Source organism: Cervus elaphus, chromosome 1 (genome assembly GCF_910594005.1).
Source record: "Cervus elaphus chromosome 1, mCerEla1.1, whole genome shotgun sequence".
NCBI classification, from domain to species: Eukaryota; Metazoa; Chordata; class Mammalia; order Artiodactyla; family Cervidae; genus Cervus; species Cervus elaphus.
This window is the reverse complement of record NC_057815.1, coordinates 67,913,102-67,934,022: the sequence shown is the minus strand read 5'-3', so window position 1 is coordinate 67,934,022 and position 20,921 is coordinate 67,913,102. Positions and strand designations below refer to the sequence as shown.

Here is a 20,921-nt window from a genome sequence, read left to right as displayed (position 1 = left end):
ACAGAAAGCAATATTGCAGTCAAGTTCACAGAACTGATGGGGGTATCTAAAATGTCCAAGGGTGCTGGACGATACCTTGAATGGGCCATCCAAGATCATCACTATGGCCCTTTATGAAACCATTAACAAACTCTCCAGCCACACATACATTCAAATACATTCCAGGAGACACTGAGTTCAAGAGCACGGACTGTCCTTTCCTTCTTTATATCCATGACCCCGCACAGGGTTGGCAAAAGTTCAAAACTCAGGAAATATCTGTCAAATGGAACAAAAAGGATGAGCAGCACAGCCTTCGGTCATCAGCTTCACCAGTCAAGCCAGTGGCAGCTTTCCATCTTAGTCAGTTTGTAATCACATAGCAATTAATTAAGCAGCTTTAATCTCTTAAGGGCATTTTTAAGAGAAAATGAACAACAAAAAAAACACAGAAGGCATTCATCACTAGTGCTTCCTCCAGGCAAAAATTCAGAGATTCCATTTAAAAAAATAAATGAAGCCATTTACAAAAGGTTTTCTTGGGAAACTTCAGCCAAAAAGAATCAACCTTCTAAAAAAAGGCAATTATATGAAAGGGGCCAGGGGCTGGATACATAATCCCCAAACTTGACATCAACCCAACAGGCCCAGGTAACTTCTCTCCAGCAGATACAATCAATGGATCATGAACATGTTCCCAAAGTATCTTGTTTAAAAGGGCTTCGAGCCCCCTTCTCAGGAACCACATTTCTTGGATTTCCCATTAGAATGACCTCCATCCTCCAACCTCTCATAACTTCCCCTTTAATAAGAAAAAACACAATCCATATACACAAAGAACAGAGTAAACAGAACATGGGAAATTTCTATGGTGAAGCAGATTCCAATGATTTGTGAGAAATGTTTGTTTTGTGAGATAGCGTATCTTTCATTCTAGCTCACAAACCCTCCCCATCATTCTGTTTTCCTTCCATGTCTTTTTCTCTAAAGAATTCATGTCAAAAAAAAAAAAAAGAATTCATGTCAGCAACTCCATTTGTGACCAACTTCACAATTAAGCAACAGGGGAGGGGAATTCTTTCAGAAAGAAGTATTCAGGTTTTAGTAGTTAAGTATGGGAAGCATGTTAAAATACAGATAATATCTTAGTGGTTTTACCCTCCTCCAAAGCCAGGAAGATGAAAGATTAAGCCTCCTCCTTCCTTAGCCTAAACTACTTTGCCTATATTTGAAGGACTGCTGCTCAGCTGGAAGTCTGGAAACAACTGTCAGTACCATTCAAGGCTCCACAGTAGGTGGTCATTAAACTGGATTCAGCTTTTGGAATATTCACGTAACAAATTTTCACTCTGAAACCTGGCGCTAAAACTTGTTGCTACTACTAAGCAATTTCTTAAAATGAAAGTATTACTTTGGGGAAATATTTAAAATATATATCTTTTCTATTAAAAATATTCATCTTTTTTCCAAAAACTAAAATTAGCTCCAACTGAAAAGTGTTTTTCAAATTATTGGAGATACAGAAAAAGGTGACAAGTGGAAAAATAAGTGTCTTTGCTACTACCAATGAGACTAGCCTTCCAATAACATTTACTAAGACTGAAAAGGAACTCCATGAAATGGCAGTAACTGACGTCTTCTCTGAGGGCATTTAGTAAGTCACCCTCCCTATCCTCTACAGACTACTGCCAGCTTTTCTATCCTGGGCACCAATATGCCCTCCATCGGCTTTTGGAGGGCCTATGTTGCTGGGAGGACCTAAAACTAAAGTGGTATGAATATGAAGTAATGAGATTGGTGTATATTTTTTAAACATCTGCATGTGTGCACGCACAGACACACAGAACACATATATTCAGGTGAGTGACACTCCCCACCAAAGTAGTCAATGAGGAGGTCCCACACATCTCAGTGATTACCCAGGTACTTCAGACATCTCTGGAACTCCTCTGGGAATTGTGTATGAGTTGCCCAAGAAAACGGCTCTGGTGCTTTACAGCTGCGCCTCATTTCTGACTCCAAACCCTCTTGATAACTTACTTTCTCTTCCAAAGGTTCCCAATAGCTTCTGACTAGTTTCAAATTAAAATTCTCTTTCCTATAACCCAAAGATTAAAGAGAAGAAGGGAGGCAAATCTTCTGAGAAGAATCAAAAGTAGGTGATACAGTAAATCCTTTGTGATCTGGATAAGTGAGTCATTGTTCTGAACCTTAGCTTCTGCCTTAGTAAGAGAAAGAAGCTGGAATAGACAACCATTAACGTCCTTTCCAGTTTGAATATAGATGTCTAGATGTCTCTAGACTTTGAGGACAGTTCCAGAAATGTTTTCACCAATGACGGCATCATTGGAAAAACTGTGCAGCATCCAGCTGAGGCCACCGGAGGGGGACAAGGTACACCGGGATACAGAAGATCTGAGAGGTTTGTTAAAATGCCAGTCACATGACTTTATAGTAACAGCGCATACATGCACAGGGAATGCCAGCCCACCAGATTCCCTAAAATCCTATCCTAATCCCTACTCTCAAGGAGCCCAGATGGGCAGAAGCACCAAGCTCCACCAGAGATGCAAAAGACACACGGTGTCACCTGCTAAGGAGAGGAACCCCAAAGGTCCATGGGACTGAACTGACCAGCTGCACCAGCTAGACACCGTGTCTCCACAGTAGGGAGTCGCAGTACTGTTCTTGCTTGACTTCTGCGCAAGTTTTTTGGATTTTAGAACAACACTGCAGATAACTCTTGTCCAAAAGGAGAGTAATAATGAGGTCCAATCATAGTTTATCTAACAGAGTGGAACCCCAGGAAAACAGAAGGCTGTAAACTGGAGGGATGTGGATAACTGTACAGTATATGTTTACACTTCCAGTCAATCTCAATTATCTGCATGTGGATTTTGCACAATCAATATTCAAAGCCCAGCCAGCTTTCTCTAGGCTCCCCTGGTGTGTCCTTGGATTGCTGTCCATTATGGCAACCTCTTAAGTGTGGAAAAAATCCATGGGATTTGTTGTCGGGAGACCCGGCAATCAGTCTGGGCTATGTATGCCCTTAGTAGCTGAGAGAACTTGAACGTCTGCAATGCAGTTTCATCATCAAAAACGGGCTAATACCACTTACATGTGAGGTCTCCTGAAAAGACCAAATTAAACAATGACTATGAATGTGGTCTGTCAACTATATAGTATTAATCAAATGTTATTTTTTTAAACAAGGAATGTAAATTAACTTTTGTAGAAGCATAAAAACTGATTTCATTAGGTATATTTACTTGAAGCAAAGCTAAGGGGGAACACAATCTTTCTGGATCTGGCAAAGAACTACACTGTTGCACTTCTTGGGGGGGTGGGGGGAGATGGAACTAATTTTTATCTGCAAGGCTGATTTAAAACACCACCTGCTGAAAGAAGTCAGGAGGTCTATCAATGTAAGAAGGCATCCCCTTTCTCCTCTACCATCTAACCCTGGCCACTCTGCTTCTGAATCTCATGCCAAGCAGGTGCTGCCAGATTTGGCCCGGATGCCCTAAGGGGTGGGCCACCCTAGGGAGTGAGGAGTGCTTCTGGCCTGGGTCACAGGGAGGCAGAGACGGAGTTCCCTTGGATATAGTCTACAAAGGCCCCGAAACCTCTCAGAATCATATTTGACAGTGTTTTGCCATTAAAAGAAACCCAAAGTGAGAACACTCATTTCTTCGGTGTAAATCATCAAGTTCAAAGACCTCTGAGAAAAACAGGTAACACTGTTCATCAGGTGCTACTTGGCCCCCGCCATGCTACTGGACCGCAGGAGATACTGATCCACGCTTCCTTTTCGCCGACTCACAGTCCGCCTCTCATTGTCAAACATGCGCTGCAACTGCAGAGCCAGCTGCCGGTCCTCTTCCTCTTGCTGCAATTTCTGCTCCATCTCTCGCAGCACTGGGTCTGTTGGGGCCAGACCCACCTCACCACTGCTTTGTCGCAGTTTCTTAAGGGAGCCATTCTGTTCCAGGTGCTTGGTCTTACAGCGTCTTTTCCTGCCCCGACGCAAAGAAGGAAGTGGCTCCTCACCTAGGCTGTCTGCCAGAACACCATTAGGCAGATCAAAATGATTCACTGTCTTCAACTGTTTCTTTGTTTTGAGGACCCCACCCAAAACACTGTTTTTAGGTAGCACTGAGTTAACTGCCGAGATTTTCATAGTTGCTGTTATACAGGTTTTATCTAACTTGGCATCTGGGGATGACCCTGACCTTTCCAGCTGCTCTCTCTCCAAAGAAGTCCCACTGGCCCCCACTGGGAGTTCTGAAGAGCAGCAGGTTTCCAAAGGGATCTCAGCGTTCTTTTTACGGTCACCTCCCTGTTCTGCTTTTGTCTGGCTAGCAGAGGAGAAATGATCAAGGTCAGGGGCGGTAGGTCCTATACACTCAGAGAGAACTTGCCCACTGGACAGTCTTGTATTTAAAGCCAGAAGAGGCTTCTCCTTGCTAGACTGGGTAACTTCGGAGACCAGTAGGTCATCCCCTGTTTCTGGAGCCAGGGAGGTGAGGGTGGCTTTTGAAAGGGTCTTTTTGATCTGCCGTTCCTGAAAGATCTGCTCCCACTTTTTGAGGATCCGTGGACTAGCCTCATAAGAAGTCTGCTTCTGCAGGCTTCTGTTTAGGTTGCGGGGTGTTGATTTGATGATGAGGGGACTCAGCACGCGGCCATCAGGGAGCCTCTTGGGAGGAGTACACGGTGAGCAGACAATGGGCTTGAAATGGTTTAGTTCTTCTGAGATGCTGTCGTTACTCTCAGGGCTGATAGAGCGTTCTGGCTTATGTAAGGAAGCCAAGGATGACAGGGAGCTGAAGGGCAGACGCTTTTCAATGGTTAAGTCAGGGGCCGAGAGGCATCGGTTGTTTTGGGTGGACAAAAGGACACCAATGATGGGGTTGGAGGTCGGGGTCATGGTTGTGACCTAAAAGAGATTAAAAAGATTATGTATACATAATTTTTTTCTTCATCATTCCTTCTTGATGGTAGAGGGGTAGAGAAGAGAAGGATAAGAAAAGGGTGATACAAGCCTAAGAAATGTAGAAAATCCCTAATTTAGAGTGCACCCACCATTTAGAGAAATTCCTACACACGAAACAAATAATGAGATTGAAAATCTTTATGAAAAAACCTCATCTAGAATTTTTAAGAAGGTTTTTCTAGGAGCCCTCATTCTACCTATCTTGCTACTAATTCAAACTCTCTTCCTTCACATCTGTTTTGTAAAATTCTCCAACATAATGAGTTTGGCTAGGATCCATTGTGCCTCTTCTCTGAAATCGTTCTTTCGTGGCCATGTGCAGGAGGTTATGGGACGGGACGAGAGAGCCCCAGGAGAAGCCTGTGTCTGAGGTCTACCTTGGCTTTGCTGGTTGGGGCTGCTCTGAGTCTGCTCTTTGCTCTGTCCTGACCAGTGTCACTGCAGCTCTGACTCCTTTCCATCTTGGAATTTAGGTTCCTAAAAGAGAATAAAGACAAATAGTCAACCGTAGCCTATGATTGCTAAGGAAAAAAAAGATGACAATCTCTTCTGTGCTTTCAAAGCTATGCAGCTATAACAGAAAATGTATTAATTAACAAAATAATTCTAAGAACAAATCCTGTCAAAAGAGCGAGTTCTCCAGAGAGGACATTTGGTTTAAGTCTTTAAACTTAGATTTAGATCCAAACTTAGATCCTGCCTAAATAACACAAAACCAAAGGCTATTTTACTCATGCTTAGAGAAATGTAGGGGCACCTCACCTTCCTTAATAGAATGGATACACAGACTTCCCTGGTGGTCCAGTGGATAAGAATCTGCCTTCCAATGCAGGGGATGCAGGTCTGATCCCCTGTCAGGGAACTAAGATCTCACATGCCTCAGGGCAACTAAGCCCATGTACTGCAACAAGAGCCCAAGCTCCACAAGAGAAGCCCCTGTGTGCGCAACTAGACAAAGCCCATGCACTGCAACAGCCAGTGCAGCCAAAAAATAATTTTAAAAAATAATCATTTAAAAAATAGGATGGATACAGTATTAAATCATGTTTAGAAACATTTTTTTTTCCTTTGCTTAGGCCCAGACCTCTTCTCAAGCAATCTAAATCATCCATGAAACAAATATTTAAGTACTTACAAAACACATAGCAATGCACTAGATTCCCATGTAGGGAATAAAAATTAAATATACTCTCTCCCTTAATCTACTACATTTAAGCTTCCAAAGACCTATATCCTGGTGATTAAGAGATTTCAACATCACAAGATTTGCCTTGTGCATTATGATTTTACAACGCAAACCAAAAACCAAAGTAGCTGTACTGTAACCCTAATCTCACTGTGTGACAGCTCTACTCAGCAAGCATTCAACATACACTTACTATACGCCAGTCCCCTGTGAGCACTACCTGGGCACTGGAAATACAGAAAAGAATGAGGTACAGTCTAGGTCTTCAAGGAATCAGTCCAGTGGAGCAAATAATTCAATATAACACAGTTAAATGGTACAATGAAAAATTATGCCTAATAATTTTGCCTAATAATGGCATAAAAGAGAGTTATTAATTAATTACCTGGGATGGAGTGAGAACAGGGTTGGAAAAGCCTTCAGTGGCATATATATTTTGAAGGATAAGTAAGAATTTACCAGAAGACAAGGTGGACACTTAGCCATGTTGATGATCCCAAACAGAAATTATTTCCTTGAGTGATTTTATTTAGCTCTGGAATGGAGTAGTCATATCTACTCTTGTGAGCAAAAAATTTAAAATTTTATGATAGCAGATTAGTTCAGAGAAAACTTATAAAGGAGGTAATGAGGTACATGTTCTCTCCCAATTTGGGACCAGTCTGTTGTTCCATGTCCAGTTCTAACGGTTGCTTCTTGACCTGCATACAGATTTCTCAAGAGGCAGGTCAGGTGGTCTGATATTCCCATCTCTTGAAGAATTTTCCACGGTTTGTTATGATCCACACAGTCAAAGGCTTTGGCATAGTCAATAAAGCAAAAATAGATGTTTTTCTGGAACTCTCTTGTTTTTTCAATGATCCAACAGATGTTGGCAATTTGATCTCTGGTTCCTCTGCCTTTTCTAGATCCAGCTTGAACATCTCGAAGTTCTTGGTTCATGTACTGTTAAAGCCTGGCTTGGAGAATTTTGAGTATGACTTTGCTAGCATGTGAGATGACAGCAGTTGTGCAGTAGTCTGAGCATTCTTTGGCATTGCCTCTCTTTGGGATTGGAATGAAAATTGACCTTTTCCCATCCTATGGCCACTGCTGAGTTTTCCAAATTTGCTGGTATATTGAGTGCAGCACTTTCACAGCATCATCTTTCAGGATTTGAAGTAGCTCAACTGGAATTCCATCACCTCCACTAGCTTTGTTCATAGTGATGCTTCCTAAGGCCCACTTGACTTCGTATTCCAGGATGTCTGGCTCTAGGTGGGTGATCATACCATCATGGCTGGCTGGGTCATGATCTTTTTTGTATAGTTCTTCTCTGTATTCTTGCCACCTCTTCTTAATATCTTCTGCTTCTGTTAGGTCCATACCATTTCTATCCTTTATCGTGCCTATCTTTGCATGAAATGTTCCCTTGGTATCTCTAATTTTCTTGACGAGATCTGTAGTCTTTCCCATTTTATTGTTTTCCTCTATTTCTTTGCATTGGTCACTTAGGAAGCCTTTCTTATCTCCCCTTGCTATTCTTTGGAACTCTGCATTCAGATGTATATATCTTTCCTTTTCCCCTTTGATTTTTGCTTCTTTTCTCAGCTATTTGTAAGGCTTCCTCAGACGACCATTTTGCCTTTTTGCATTTCTTTTTCTTGGGAATGGTCTTGATCACTGCCTCCTGTACAATGTCATGAACTTCCATCCATAGTTCTTCAGGCACACTGTCTGTCAGATCTAATTCCTTGAATCTATTTGTCACTCCCACTGTATAACTGTAAGGGATTTGATTTAGGTCATCCCTGAATGGTCTAGCAGTTTTCCCTACTTTCTTCAATTTAAGCCTGAATTTTGCAATAAGGAGTTCATGATCTGAGCCACAGTCAGCTCGCAGTTTTGTTTTTGCTGATTATATAGAGCTTCTCGACATCTTCGGCTGCAAAGAATATAATCAGTCTGATTTCAGTGTTGATCATCTGGTGATGTCCATGTGTAGAGTCTTCTCTCGTGTTGTTGGAAGAGGGTGTTTGCTATGACCAGTGTGTTCTCTTTGCAAAACTCTTTTAAGCCTTTGCCCTGCTTCATTTTGTACTCCAAGGCCAAACTTGCCTGTTACTCCAGGTATCTCTTGAGGCCAAATTTGCCTGTTAATTCCAGGTTATCACTTGACTTCCTACTTTTGCATTCCAGTCCCCTATGATGAAAAGGACATCAGGGAGGCCCGGGGTGCTGCAGGCCATGGGATCGCAGAGTCGGACACGACTGAGCAAGTGAACTGAACTGAACTGAACTAGAAGGTCTTGTAGGTCTTCATAGAACTGTTCAACTTCAGCTTCTTTGGCATTAGTGGTGGGGGCATAGACTTGAATTACTGTGATACTGAATGGTTTGCCTTGAAAACGAACAGAGATCATTCTGTCCTTTTTGAGATTGCACCCAAGTACTGCATTCTGGACTCTTCTGTTGACTGTGAGGGCTACTCCATTTCTTCTAAGGGATTCTTGCCCACAGTAGTAAATTTAATGGTTCAGTTCAGTTCAGTTGCTCAGTCGTGTCCGACTCTGCGATCCCATGGCCTGCAGCGACTCCATGAATCACAGGCCTCCCTGTCCATCACCAACTCCCGGAGTTTACTCAAATTCATACCCATTGAGTCGGTGATGCCATTCAGCCATCTCATCCTCTGTCGCCCCCTTCTCCTCCTGCCCCCAATCCCTCCCAGCATCAGGGTCTTTTCCAATGAGTCAACTCTTCACATGAGGTGGCCAAAGTACTGGAGTTTCAGCTTCAGCATCAGTCCTTCCAATGAACACCCAGGACTGATCTCCTTTAGGATGGACTGGTTGGATCTCCTTGTAGTCCAAGGGACTCTCAAGAGTCTTCTCCAACACCACAGTTCAAAAGCATCAATTTTTCAGTGCTCAGCTTTCTTCACAGTCCAACTCTCACATCCATACATGACCAATGGAAAAACCATAGCCTTGACCAGACGGACCTTTGTTGGCAAAGTAATGTCTCTGCTTTTTAATATGCTATCTAGGTTGGTCATAACTTTCCTTCCAAGGAGTAAGTGTCTTTTAATTTCATGGCCGCAGTCACCATCCGCAGTGATTTTGGAGCCCAAAAAAATGAAGTCTGACACTGTTTCCACTGTCTCCCCATCTATTTCCCATGAAGTGATAGGACCAGATGCCATGATCTTAGTTTTCGGAATGTTAAGCTTTAAGCCAACTTTTTCACTCTCCTCTTTCACTTTCATCAAGAGGCTTTTTAGTTCCTCTTCACTTTCTGCCATAAGGGTGGTGTCACCTGCATATCTGAGGTTATTGATATTTCTCCTGGCAATCTTGATTCCAGCTTGTGCTTCTTCCAGCCCAGCGTTTCTCATGATGTACTCTGCATATAAGTTAAATAAGCAGAGTGATGATATACAGCTTTGACATACTCCTTTTCCTATTTGGAACCAGTCTGTTGTTCCACGTTCAGTTCTAACTGTTGCTTCCTGACCTGCATACAGGTTTCTCAAGAGGCAGGTCAGGTGGTCTGGTATTCCCATCTCTTTCAGAATTTTCCACAGTTTATTGTGATCCACACAGTCGAAGGCTTTGGCATAGTCAATAAAGCAGAAATAGATGTATTTCTGGAACTTTCTTGCTTTTTCAATGATACCTAAATTAAATTTGCCCATTCTGGTCCATTGTATTTATTTTTTTTTCATTCTGGTCCATTTTAGATCACTGATTCCTATAATGCCGATGTTCACGCTTGCCATCTCCTGTTTTACCACTTCCAATTTACCTTGCTTCATGGACCTAACATTTCGGGTTCCTATGCAATATTGTTCTTTACAGCATTGGACTTTACTTCCATCATCAGTCACATCCACAATTGGCTGTTGTTTTTGCCTTAGCTCAGCGTTTTCATTCTTTCTGAAGCTACTTCTGCACTCTTCTCCAGTAGCATATTGGGCACCTACCGACCTGTGGAGTTCATCTTTCAGTGTCATATCTTTTTGCCTTTTCATACTGTTCATGGGGTTCTCAAGGTAAGAATACTGAAGTGGTTTGCCATTCCCTTTTCCTGGTTAAATTTACTCATAACAATGCTGTTTTTGTTTTTTGTTTTTTATGCTACTGCAAATAAAATTGCTTTCCTAATTATATTTTCACAGTGTTCACTGCTAATATAAAAAATGCAGCTGATTTCTGTGTGGTGTTCTTGCATCCTGCAACCTTCCTAAATTTGTTTATTAGCTCTAATAGTTTTTTCATGAATTCCTTAGGATTTTCTATGAGTAATACCATATCATCTGTGAACAGAGATGTGAAAGGAAGAATACTTCCTCCTCTGCAATCAGGATGCTTTTCTTTCACAGTTTTACTGAGCTATGTTTGACATATATTGTGTAAGTTTAAGGTGTACAAACTGTTGGCATTTGATACACACACATTGTGAAAGGATTCCATGGCAAGGTTAGTTAACACCTCCGTCACCTCACGTAATTACCATTTATTCTGAGGTGAAGAACATTTAAGACCCACTCTCTTAGCAGCTTTCAAACACATAAATACAGTATTGTTAAGTATAATCACCACACTGTACATTAGATGCCTAGAACCTATTCACCTTAGAATTGGAAGTTTATACCCTGTGACCAACATTTCCCCATTTCCTCTGCCTTCTGCCAACCCCCTGTTTTTATGAGTTTGACTTTTAAAGATTCCATATGTAATTGACATACAATATTTGTCTTCCTCTCTGACTTAACTTTGCTTAGCACAATGCCCTCAAGGTCCATCCACACTGTTGAAAATGGCAGAATTTTCTTATTTCTCATGTCTGAGTAATATTATATATACATATATGTATCTTACATTTTCTTTATCCATTCATCCATGGACGGACACTTGAAGACTGTTTCCATGTCTTGGCTATTGTGAATAATGATGCAATGAATGTAGGAGTGCAGATATCTCTTCAAGATTCTGATTTCATTTCTTTGTGAATATACCCAGAAGTGGAACTGCTGGATCATATGGTAGTTGGAATGTTTGCTTTTGAATTATAGAAGTACCTTAGATATTTTGGATATTAATCCTTTATCAAATATATGATTTGCAAATATTTTCTCTCATTCCATAGGTCGCCTTTTCATTTTGCTGACTGTTTCTTTTGCTGTGCATAAGTTTTTTTAGTTTGAGGCAGTCCCACTGACATTTGCTTTTGTTGCTTAGTGTCATCTCCAAAAAATGACTGCTAGACAATGTCAAGGAGCTTTCTTTTACAGGTTTTACCCATTCAGGTCTTATTGGTTAAAAGTTTAATCTATTTCAAGTTAATTTTTATGAGTGATACAAAATAGGGGCCCAATTTCACTTTTTTGCCTGCAATTTTCCAGTTTTCCCCAGCACCATTTATTGAAGAAACCATCCTTTCTCCACTGAGTTTTTTTTGGCTCTCTTGTCTCATATTAGTTGACTGTGTATGCATGGGCTTATTACTGAACTCATTGGTTAGCTCTAATTAGTTTTTGGTGGAATCTTTAGGATTTTCTTTTCTTTAGGATGATATAAGATGATATCATCATAAACAAAAACAATTTTACTTCTTCCTTTCCAATTTGGATGCCTTTTATTTGTTTTTCTTCCTTGACTGCTACAGTTGGGACTTCCAGGACTATACTGAAGAGGAGTGGTGAGAGTGGGCACCCTTGTTTTGCTCCTGATCATAGAGGAAAATCTTCAAACCTTTCACTCATGAGTATGTTACCTGTGGCCTTGTCATATACGGCCTGTATTAGTATGTTCCTTCTATACCCAATTTGTTGAGAGTTTTTATCATGAAAAGATGTTTGTATTTTGCTGAACACTTTTTCTGCATTAAGACCTTACAATTTTCATTTTTCATTCTATCAATGTGGTATATCACATTTATTGATTTACCTATGTTGAACCACCCTTGTGACCCAAGGGTAAAACCAGTTGATCATGGTGTGTGATTCTTCCAATGTGTTGCTGAATTCAGTTTGCTAATAGTTTGTTTGGAATATTTATATCTGTATTAATCAGGGATATTGACCTCTAGTTTTCTTTTCTTATAGTATCTTTATTTGGCTTTGGTATCAGGGTAATGCTGGGTTCATAAAATGAATTAGGGAGTGTTCCCTCCCCTACAGTTTTTTGGAAAAGTTAGAGAACGGTCAGCATATTAATTCTTCTTTAAATGTTTGGTAGAATTCACCAGGGAAACCATCTGGTCCTGAGTTTTTCTTTGTTGGGAGGTATTTTACTACTGATTCAATTTCATTACTCATTATTTATCTATTCAGATTTTCAATTTCTTCATAATTCAATCTTGGTAGGTTGCATGTTTTTAAGAATTCATCCATTTCTTCTAGGTAATCTAATTTGTTGGCATATAATTGTTCACAGTAGTTTGTTGGGCTCCTTTGTACTTCTGTGGTATGGAGTGTGATGTCTCCTCTCACATTTCTGATTTTTTTTTTTTTTTTTTGAGTCTTTTTCCCCTTAGTTAGCCTAACTAAAAGTTTAGCAATTTTTTCTTTTCAAAGTATCAGCTCTTGGTTTCACTGGTCTTTTCAGTTGTTTTCCTGGTCTCCATTTATTTCTGCTCTGGTGTTTGTTATTTCCTTCCTTCTGCAATCTTAGGCTTAATTTGCTCTTCTTTTTCTAGTTCTTAGAGGTATAAAGTTAGATTATTTGAGCTCTTTCTTTTCCTTAATAGGTCTTCCCTGGTGTCTCCATTGGTAAAGAGTCTGCCTGCAATGTGGGAGACTGGGGTTTAGTGCCTGGGTTGGGAAGATCCCCTGGAGAAGGAAATGGCAGTCCACCCCAGTATTCTTGCCTGGAGAATTCCATAGACAGAAGAGCCTGGTGGGTTACAGTCCACGGACTCACAAAGAGTTGGACACAACTGAGTGTCTAACACTTTCACTTTCACGTTTTTCTTAATATAGGTGTTTATCATTATATACATCCCTCTTAGAACTGCTTTTGGTGCATCTCATGTGTTTTGGTATGCTGTGTTTCCACTTTTGCTTCTTTCAAGGTATTTTTTATTTCTCTTTTAATTTCTTCTTTGGCTAACAGGTTGTTCAGGAACATGCAGTTTATCTCCCTTTATTTGTGAATTTTCCAGTTTTCCTCCTCTTATTCATTTTGAGTTTCATACCATTCTGGTCAGAAAAGATACTATTTATGATTTCAACCTTCTTAAATTTGCTGACCTGCTTTGTGACTTGTATGATCTATCCTACAGAATATTCCATATGCACTTGAGAAGAATGTGTATTCTGTTGTTGGGTGGAATGTTCTATATATGTCTGTTTGGCTCATTTGGTCTAAAATATAGTTCAGTTGCAACATTTCCTTATTGATTTTCTGTCTGGGTGATCTATCCATTGTTGAAAGTAGAGTGCTGAAGTCCTCTACTAATATTTGTATTGTTGTCTATTTCTCCCTTTGGATCTGTTAGTATGTGCTTAAAATATTCAGGTGCTCCAATTTTGGGTGCATATATTATATGTTTATGATTATTTTATCTTCTTGATAAATTGACCCCTTTTAATGCCTTTTTGTCTGCTATTACCATTTTTGGCTTAAAGTCCATTTGTCTGATATTAAAATAGTTATTCCCATTCTCTTTTCCCACTTTGGTTTTCATTTGTATAAAGTATCTTTTCCCATCCTTTTCACTTACAGCCTACCTGTATCAGCAGAGCTGAAATAAGCCTCTTGTAGGCAGTATATAGTTGAGTCTTGTTTCTTTATTCAACTTGCCACTGTATGTCTTGTGATTGGAGAATATACTTCATTTACAGTTAGAGTAATTATTGATAGGTAAAGATTTACTAATGCCATCTTAGTCAGTTCCTAGTAGTTCTGTACTTGTCTTTCTCCTTTAGCCTTCTCTTGTGGCCTGCCTTTGTGAACTGCTAATTTTCTATAAAAGTAGGCTTTGACTTCTTTGTATTTTTTGTGAATTTACTGTAGGTTTTTGCTTTGCGGTTATCATGAGGCATAAAACATGAGGCATAAAACACAGATATGAGAGTCTATTTTATGCTTGATAACAACTTATCTTCAATCATGTACAAAACTTTATGCTTTTACTCTCCCCCATTTTGTTTCTGATGTCACAAAACACTTCATGTCTTTTTATATTGTGTATTCATCAACAAATTAGTTTAGCCATAGTTATTTTTCATCACTCTTATCCTTTTAACATTTATACTAGAGTTAAGTGGTTAATTGAGAACTTCCCAGGTGGCTCAGTGGTAAGTGATTAATGAGGACAGCCTGCCTGCCAACACAGGAGATGCAGGTTTGATCCCTGGGTCAGGAAGATGCCCTGGAGAAGGAAATAGCAATCCACTCCAGTACTCTTGCCTGGAAAATCCCATGGACAGAGGAGCCTGGTGGGCTGCAGTCCATGGGGTCGGAAAGATTCAGACACAACTTAGTGACTAAACAATAACAATAAATGTTAACACATCACCATGTTACATTATTATTCTTAATCCTAACCCCTCCCAGCTAGTGACTATTCTAATGTTTAGATCAGAACATCTCTACAATGATAGTTTTATCAAAGGGGCAGTGAGGGGTGTTTCCTTGGTGCCAACTGATGCCAACCTGACATCAGTTTTCCTTAATTAGTAACCTCCCTTTCTCTCTGGTTGTGAAGACCACTGCCGTGTCCTGCCCGCTATCTGCTGCACACAGTGGGATGTCACTCTAGTACCTTGCTTCAGACATGGAAGATCCCTCTTTAATCCCATTAAACTACTCATGTCTGTATTCCTGCCTCTGGGCTCTTTAGTCTTGAGGCAGGGCAAATACAGGCTTGCAGACCTACAGGGTACAGCTCAACAGACACTGGGAGCATGCACAGGGAGCTGGCCACAGGGTGAGAGCATGTGTGAAGGAGGCATGTGGAACCACAGGCCGACGGGGAGGATGCACAGGACAGGTATCCCCAGTGGCTTCTGGGTGATGTCTGTAATGTAATTAGTAAGAGCTTCATCTCTTTAAAACCCTCTGGAGTCCTATCTACTGCTTTCCCAACCTGTTTCTTCTGCTCAGTCATAGAGCTCAAGATTCAATACCCTGATTGAGGCAGGAGAGAAATGGACTTCATCTACAGTTGGAGCCTTTTAATTGGAGAGTTTATTTACATTTAATGTAATTACCGATAAGGAAGGACTTCTGCCACTTTTCTATTTGTTTTCTACATGTCTTACACCATTTTTATTCCATAATGCCTTCAATAATGCCTTCTTTTGTGTTTGATATCTCCTACTGTAACCATTTTGATTTTCTTCTTATTTAACTATATGTGTTATTTTCTTAGTGGTTGCCCTAGGGATTACAATTAACATCTTATTTGAAAGCAATATTTCAAATTAATACCAACTCAATTTCAATAGCATATATGAGCTTTTTTCCTATATAACTCTACTCTCCCAATGTTGTTATTATCACATGAAGGTCACAAAAATCATGAGTGTGAAAATATTGTGGAAACTATCAACATAACATATAGATATTATTATTATTTCAGTATTTGGTCAGATTAAGAGGCTTTGATGCTGGCTGAGAACAGTCAGCAGTAAACTTGATAATGTTCCTAAGATTTAAGAGCTCAAACAATACCTTTGCTAAACAGGAGAAGTAACTACACCTCCCACCTTTGTGCATATCCATTTCTATATTCCCAAGCCCTAACAAGTACCTGGAACACAGTGAATATGTTTAATAAATTTCTTATAAGTGAATAAAAATATGTACAGAAATACCTATGACCTCCTTAAGGAAAGGAGAGAAAACCTCAATATTTATTAGGAATCTATTATCTGTCAGGTATTGTGTGTTTTAAATATATTATATCTCATTTAAACCATATAGGGACCCTGTAAATCAGCATCCCCAATTTTATAGACAAAGAACTGAAGGAAGTGATTTTTTTTTCCAGGTCACACAGCTGAAACCAAAGTTTAACATGAATCTCCAAAATTCTAAGACATGTGCTGTTTCTACTTCAGCATACTGATCTTACAGTCTGCTCTAGTCTGCCACAGAACAGATCCAGCATATCTAGGGAAGTTCTCTTTTCCAAACACATAATGAAGTCGTAAACAAGAGAAAGCAGCATTGTCTGAAAGGTTACTAGCTTAAAATTTCCACTGCCAAGGGACCAGATGGTTTCTGGGATGTCTAGTTAAGCTAAAAATACCCACAACCACAATGAATCTGACTTACAAACAAAGAAGAGGAGGAGCAGCCAGTGTAAACATGCAGCTGGAAAGCTAGAAGATTTAATGCTTATAGAACACTGCTTACAGGGTTTTCAAATGGAAATACATGATATAAAACATGAGACAGCTCATGTTATTAATTGCTTACTCATCACTCTCTCACACATACCCATACCACATTAGTTTCTTCCCCCACCCCCCCACATTATTTTCTTAATCAAACTCTTGGGCCTGGCAGAGCTGAGTCCCACCAAGAAGCTGAAGGCAAGAGAGGACCCTCCTCCCAGCCCCTAACCTGGATGTGTGAGGCCCCTCACCCCAACACATACGTACTTGAGTAAAAGCAGCAGCAGCCTCCTAGGGCCCAACTGTAGCTGCCATGCATCCAGAAATGGGCAAGATTTTGTTACAATCCTTCCCTTGAATATTTATTACTGGGTTATCTGCCTTGTGTACACTAGCATTCTTTTTAAGTGTACAATTTAATGGTTTAAGTATATTCACAGAGTTATTTAACCATTACCACAATTTTAGAATATTTCCATCACCTCATAAAGAAACCTCATACCCTGTAGCTATCACTCCTAAACCCCCGCTTCTCCTCCAGCACTAGGCAACCACTGACCCACTTTCTGTCTGTCTGTGTTTGCCTACTATGGACACACACTGCTATTTGTTTGCTGATGGATGGGACCATTGTTTCCACAGCTACATTTCAAAAGTAATGCAAAAGGATTTGAATTCCCTCAAACAACAGGATAACTGGGCAGCTTCCCACCCAACTCTATACAACTTTGTGGTTTTTTAGAACAAGATAACGTATAAATTATTTAAACCAACAGAAAGAAGGAAGCTCTCTGTTACAAAGGTAGATCATTTCAAGACAAAGATCTAAGTGCAGAGTCTTTTGTCATAGGATTTTGACAATGGTTTGCTAGAAAGAGCACAGGTTTGTGGAGTCAAGAGAGACCTGAGTTCCAATTTCATCTCTGTCACTTTACTGAAGTGAGAAGTTCTAGGGCGAATTGCTTAATCTCTTTGAACTGCATTTACCTTAGCTGAAAAATAAGAATGTTAGAAATCTTACAGGATTAATGCAGGATCTAAAGGAAATGAGGTATGTAAAGTACTAAACCACCAGTATATTCCTATTTTAGTGTGATAGAGATTCAGTTCAGTTCAGTTTTTGCTACACCTTGGACTGCAGCATGCCAGGCTTCCCTGTCCATCACCAACTCCCAGAGCTTACTCAAACTCATGTCGATTGAGTCAGTGATACCATCCAACCATCTCATCCTCTGTTGTCCCCTTCTCCTCCTTCCCTCAAGCCTTCCCACCATCAGGGTCTTTTCCAATGAGTCAGTTCTTTGCATCAGGTAGCCAAAGTATTGGAGTTTCAGCTTCAGCATCAGTTCTTCCAATGAACATTCAGGACTGATTTCCTTTAGGATGGACTGGTTGGATCTCCTTGCACTCCAAGGGACTCTCAAGAGTCTTCTCCAACACCACAGTTCAAAAACATCAACTCTTCGGCATTCAGTTTTCTTTATAGTCCAACTCTCACATCCATATATGACCAATGGAAAAACCATAGCCTTGACTAGACGGACCTTTATTGGCGAAGTAATGTCTCTGCTTTTTAATTGCTGTCTAGCTTGGTCATAACTTTTCTTCCAAGGAGTAAGCGTCTTTTAATTTCATGGCTGCAATCACCATCTGCATTGATTTTGAAGCCCCCCAAAAAAAAAGTCTGACACTATTTCTACTGTTTCCCCATCTATTTGCTATGAAATGATGGAACCGGATGCCATGATCTTAGTTTTCTGAATGCTGAGTTTTAAGCCAACTTTTTCACTCTCCTCTTTCACTTTCATCAAGAGGCTCTTTAGTTCTTCACTTTCTGCCATAAATGTGGTATCATCTGCATATCTGAGGTTATTGATATTTCTTCCGGACAGAGAGATTACTGACACCTCTAAAACCTACTACTTAAGTTCCACATCACTTCTCCTTAGGCTCTTTCTTTTCCAACTGTAGCTGCCATGCCTACATGAAATCCATACTTTTAACAAGATCTGTCCTCTTAACCAGTTCATCTACTTGATTTCTGTTCTTTTATCCCTCCCCCAACACACACACATGCACATACACACATGCACACATACACACACGATCTGCCCTAGACCATCATTAAGCCTTATGGTTTCTTTTAAATCACTACCTCAGTTTTCTCTCATAGTCTCTTTTCCCTGACAGTTATTGTTTGGACTATTCTCCACATATAACTTGCTAAATCCTATCCTGAGATTTTTATAGAACTCACCAACTGCCCTTACCCCTTCCATTTCATGCCCTGGCCACATTTCCTCCACCCTTTAAAACCCTACTTTAAGCCACTTCTAGATACTTCAATCTTAGAGGTGAAAAGAATCTTAAATCATTCAGTGAAATCCCCTGCCCAGCAAGCAAAAAGTAGGGCATAACAACCTGTATTTTACATAAATCATATAAAATGAGGTCAACTGATTTTACTCAAGCTCACACTACTATTTCCCTAAAACCTCCCAAGACTGGCTCCTCCATCCTCACACCTCTCTGGCTTGTCTCTTTTCATCAGTTCTAAAGTTAGTCCTCCAGTATCACATCATTTATATGTCTGGTATCTGTCAGCTGAAAGAGTTCATATTTTCATGTGTTTGTTTTAAAAATGAGGAACAAGTCAGGATAGTTTAATTCATCCCAACACTAACTGGGCATGCAGTTATTATGACTGACTCAGGAGTCAGTCTCTGTCTCTCTCTTCTTACACATATACCTTACAGGAAACACAGACACTGCAAGGTTCTTTTGCTGAGCCCCACTCTGAACCACAAACTCAGGCTTAAGGTATCGGAACATGAGCAAACAAAATAATGTAGTTAATTTCTACTTAATTAAGGCCTAATTATGACTTGGTGTAATATAGGCTTTTCTCTTACAGAATCTATAAAAGGATCCCCATAAGCTACTGCTAATGCATTAAAGGGAAAAGTTAACTTTATAGTATAAAAGCTTTATCAGTGTGGTCACTAGGTCCCCCCCACCCAAATCCCATATTAATCCTATAGAATCTACTCTAAACAACAGCCACCAGCCAATCTGTTTCCTCCACAACTCCCAGAGTCCTCTCCTAGAGACCCTGCAAGTTTGACAATTCTGACAAAAAGCCTCCTTTAACCTACCCACAGGCACAAAGACCTATATCATTAAACACTTCACAAGTATTTACTGAGCCTCTACTGTGGGTCAGGTACTATACTAAGTACTGTGAATACAATGGCAAACAAGATTTTTGCCACTGCTTGCCAAGGATTTAAAGTCTAGTGGGAAAGTGACTTTATAAGCGATTTTATAAAAATAGGGATCTATAAGAAGGTCATGGGGGACAAAAGAGTACAGTGGAAAGAGCCAAGAAATCTAAGTTCTAACTCATCGTCCTTCTATTCTAGCAGTCTAAGATTTGGCAAGTCATGTTTTCTTGCTGGCCTTTAGTCTTTTCACTCTGAAATAAAGGAATTAGATAAGACAATATTTATGGTCCTTTTCAGCTCTGGGTTCTAAAAGAAGATAACAAAATAGTGGCAGCAATACTCACTGAAGACTTAACATACGCCAGAAATCTCACCAGGCACCGTCTGCGTCACTTACAGTTTTGTACAGCGGTACAGGCAATACTGCCTCACTTTCCTTTTTTCATTTTTTAAACTAGAAGGAGGACAGACAATTTGACAATATTTTTTTAATGGTTATATCCTATTTCCCAAGTAGAAGTTTAAGTGATTTACAGTAAAAATATGTAAAAACTGAGCCTTAATAAAGACCACATTAAGTAATAAATATGAGAAGAATATACCAAATGTTATTTTTGAAAATTATATGTCATGTTGTAAAGCCATGATGACCGAACTGAAAACTCTGCCATAATCCTAAACTTCTTGACAGCCAAAGCACAGAGGAAAATGGAACTGGACATGTAGCTCTTAGAAAAGACACTGGCTGAACAGAGAACGTTTTTCCAGATTGAGCTTTTAGTATAACTTGCAATCATGTTTTTATTTTTGATTCTTCAAGTGGTAAAGAGAGTATGAGGAATGAAGGGAAATAAATTTAAACAAACAACAAACCAGTTTTTCAGATATCTAAAATAAGACCTTAACTTTATGATTTATATCTTATGGTTCAAGTTATTAAATCTTTTCAATTCACATACGATTAACTTAGAGATGACCTTGGGTTAACTATTACTCTACCTGCCTATTTGAAAGAAGCTTCATTTTCAAAGAGCTATAGGACTTTATTAATAGTGTAGCAAAACATTCTTTGTTTTGAACGTTTCAAATGCAAATAGTCTGAGCTGCTCTTGCAAGATTCAGCCAGAATCTATTGATGGACTTCTTCCAAAATAACCATCCTACCAGGCCTACTCACTCTTACCTCCATGCTTCTGGGCTTAA

General features: G+C 39.8%; 1 protein-coding gene across 1 annotated transcript in view; it reads right to left on the bottom strand.

Moving 5' to 3' along the window:
* Positions 1-361: 361 nt before the first annotated feature.
* RNF169 (ring finger protein 169) overlaps positions 362-20,921 on the bottom strand; it is an 82,719-nt gene continuing 62,159 nt past the window's right edge. Inside the window, exons 5-6 of the mRNA XM_043907185.1 lie at positions 5,356-5,455; positions 362-4,921 (exon numbers count right to left, since the gene is read on the bottom strand). Coding sequence (XP_043763120.1) covers positions 3,737-4,921; positions 5,356-5,455 — 1,285 coding nt within the window. The 3' untranslated portion in view covers positions 362-3,736. The remainder of the gene's footprint in view (positions 4,922-5,355; positions 5,456-20,921) is intronic.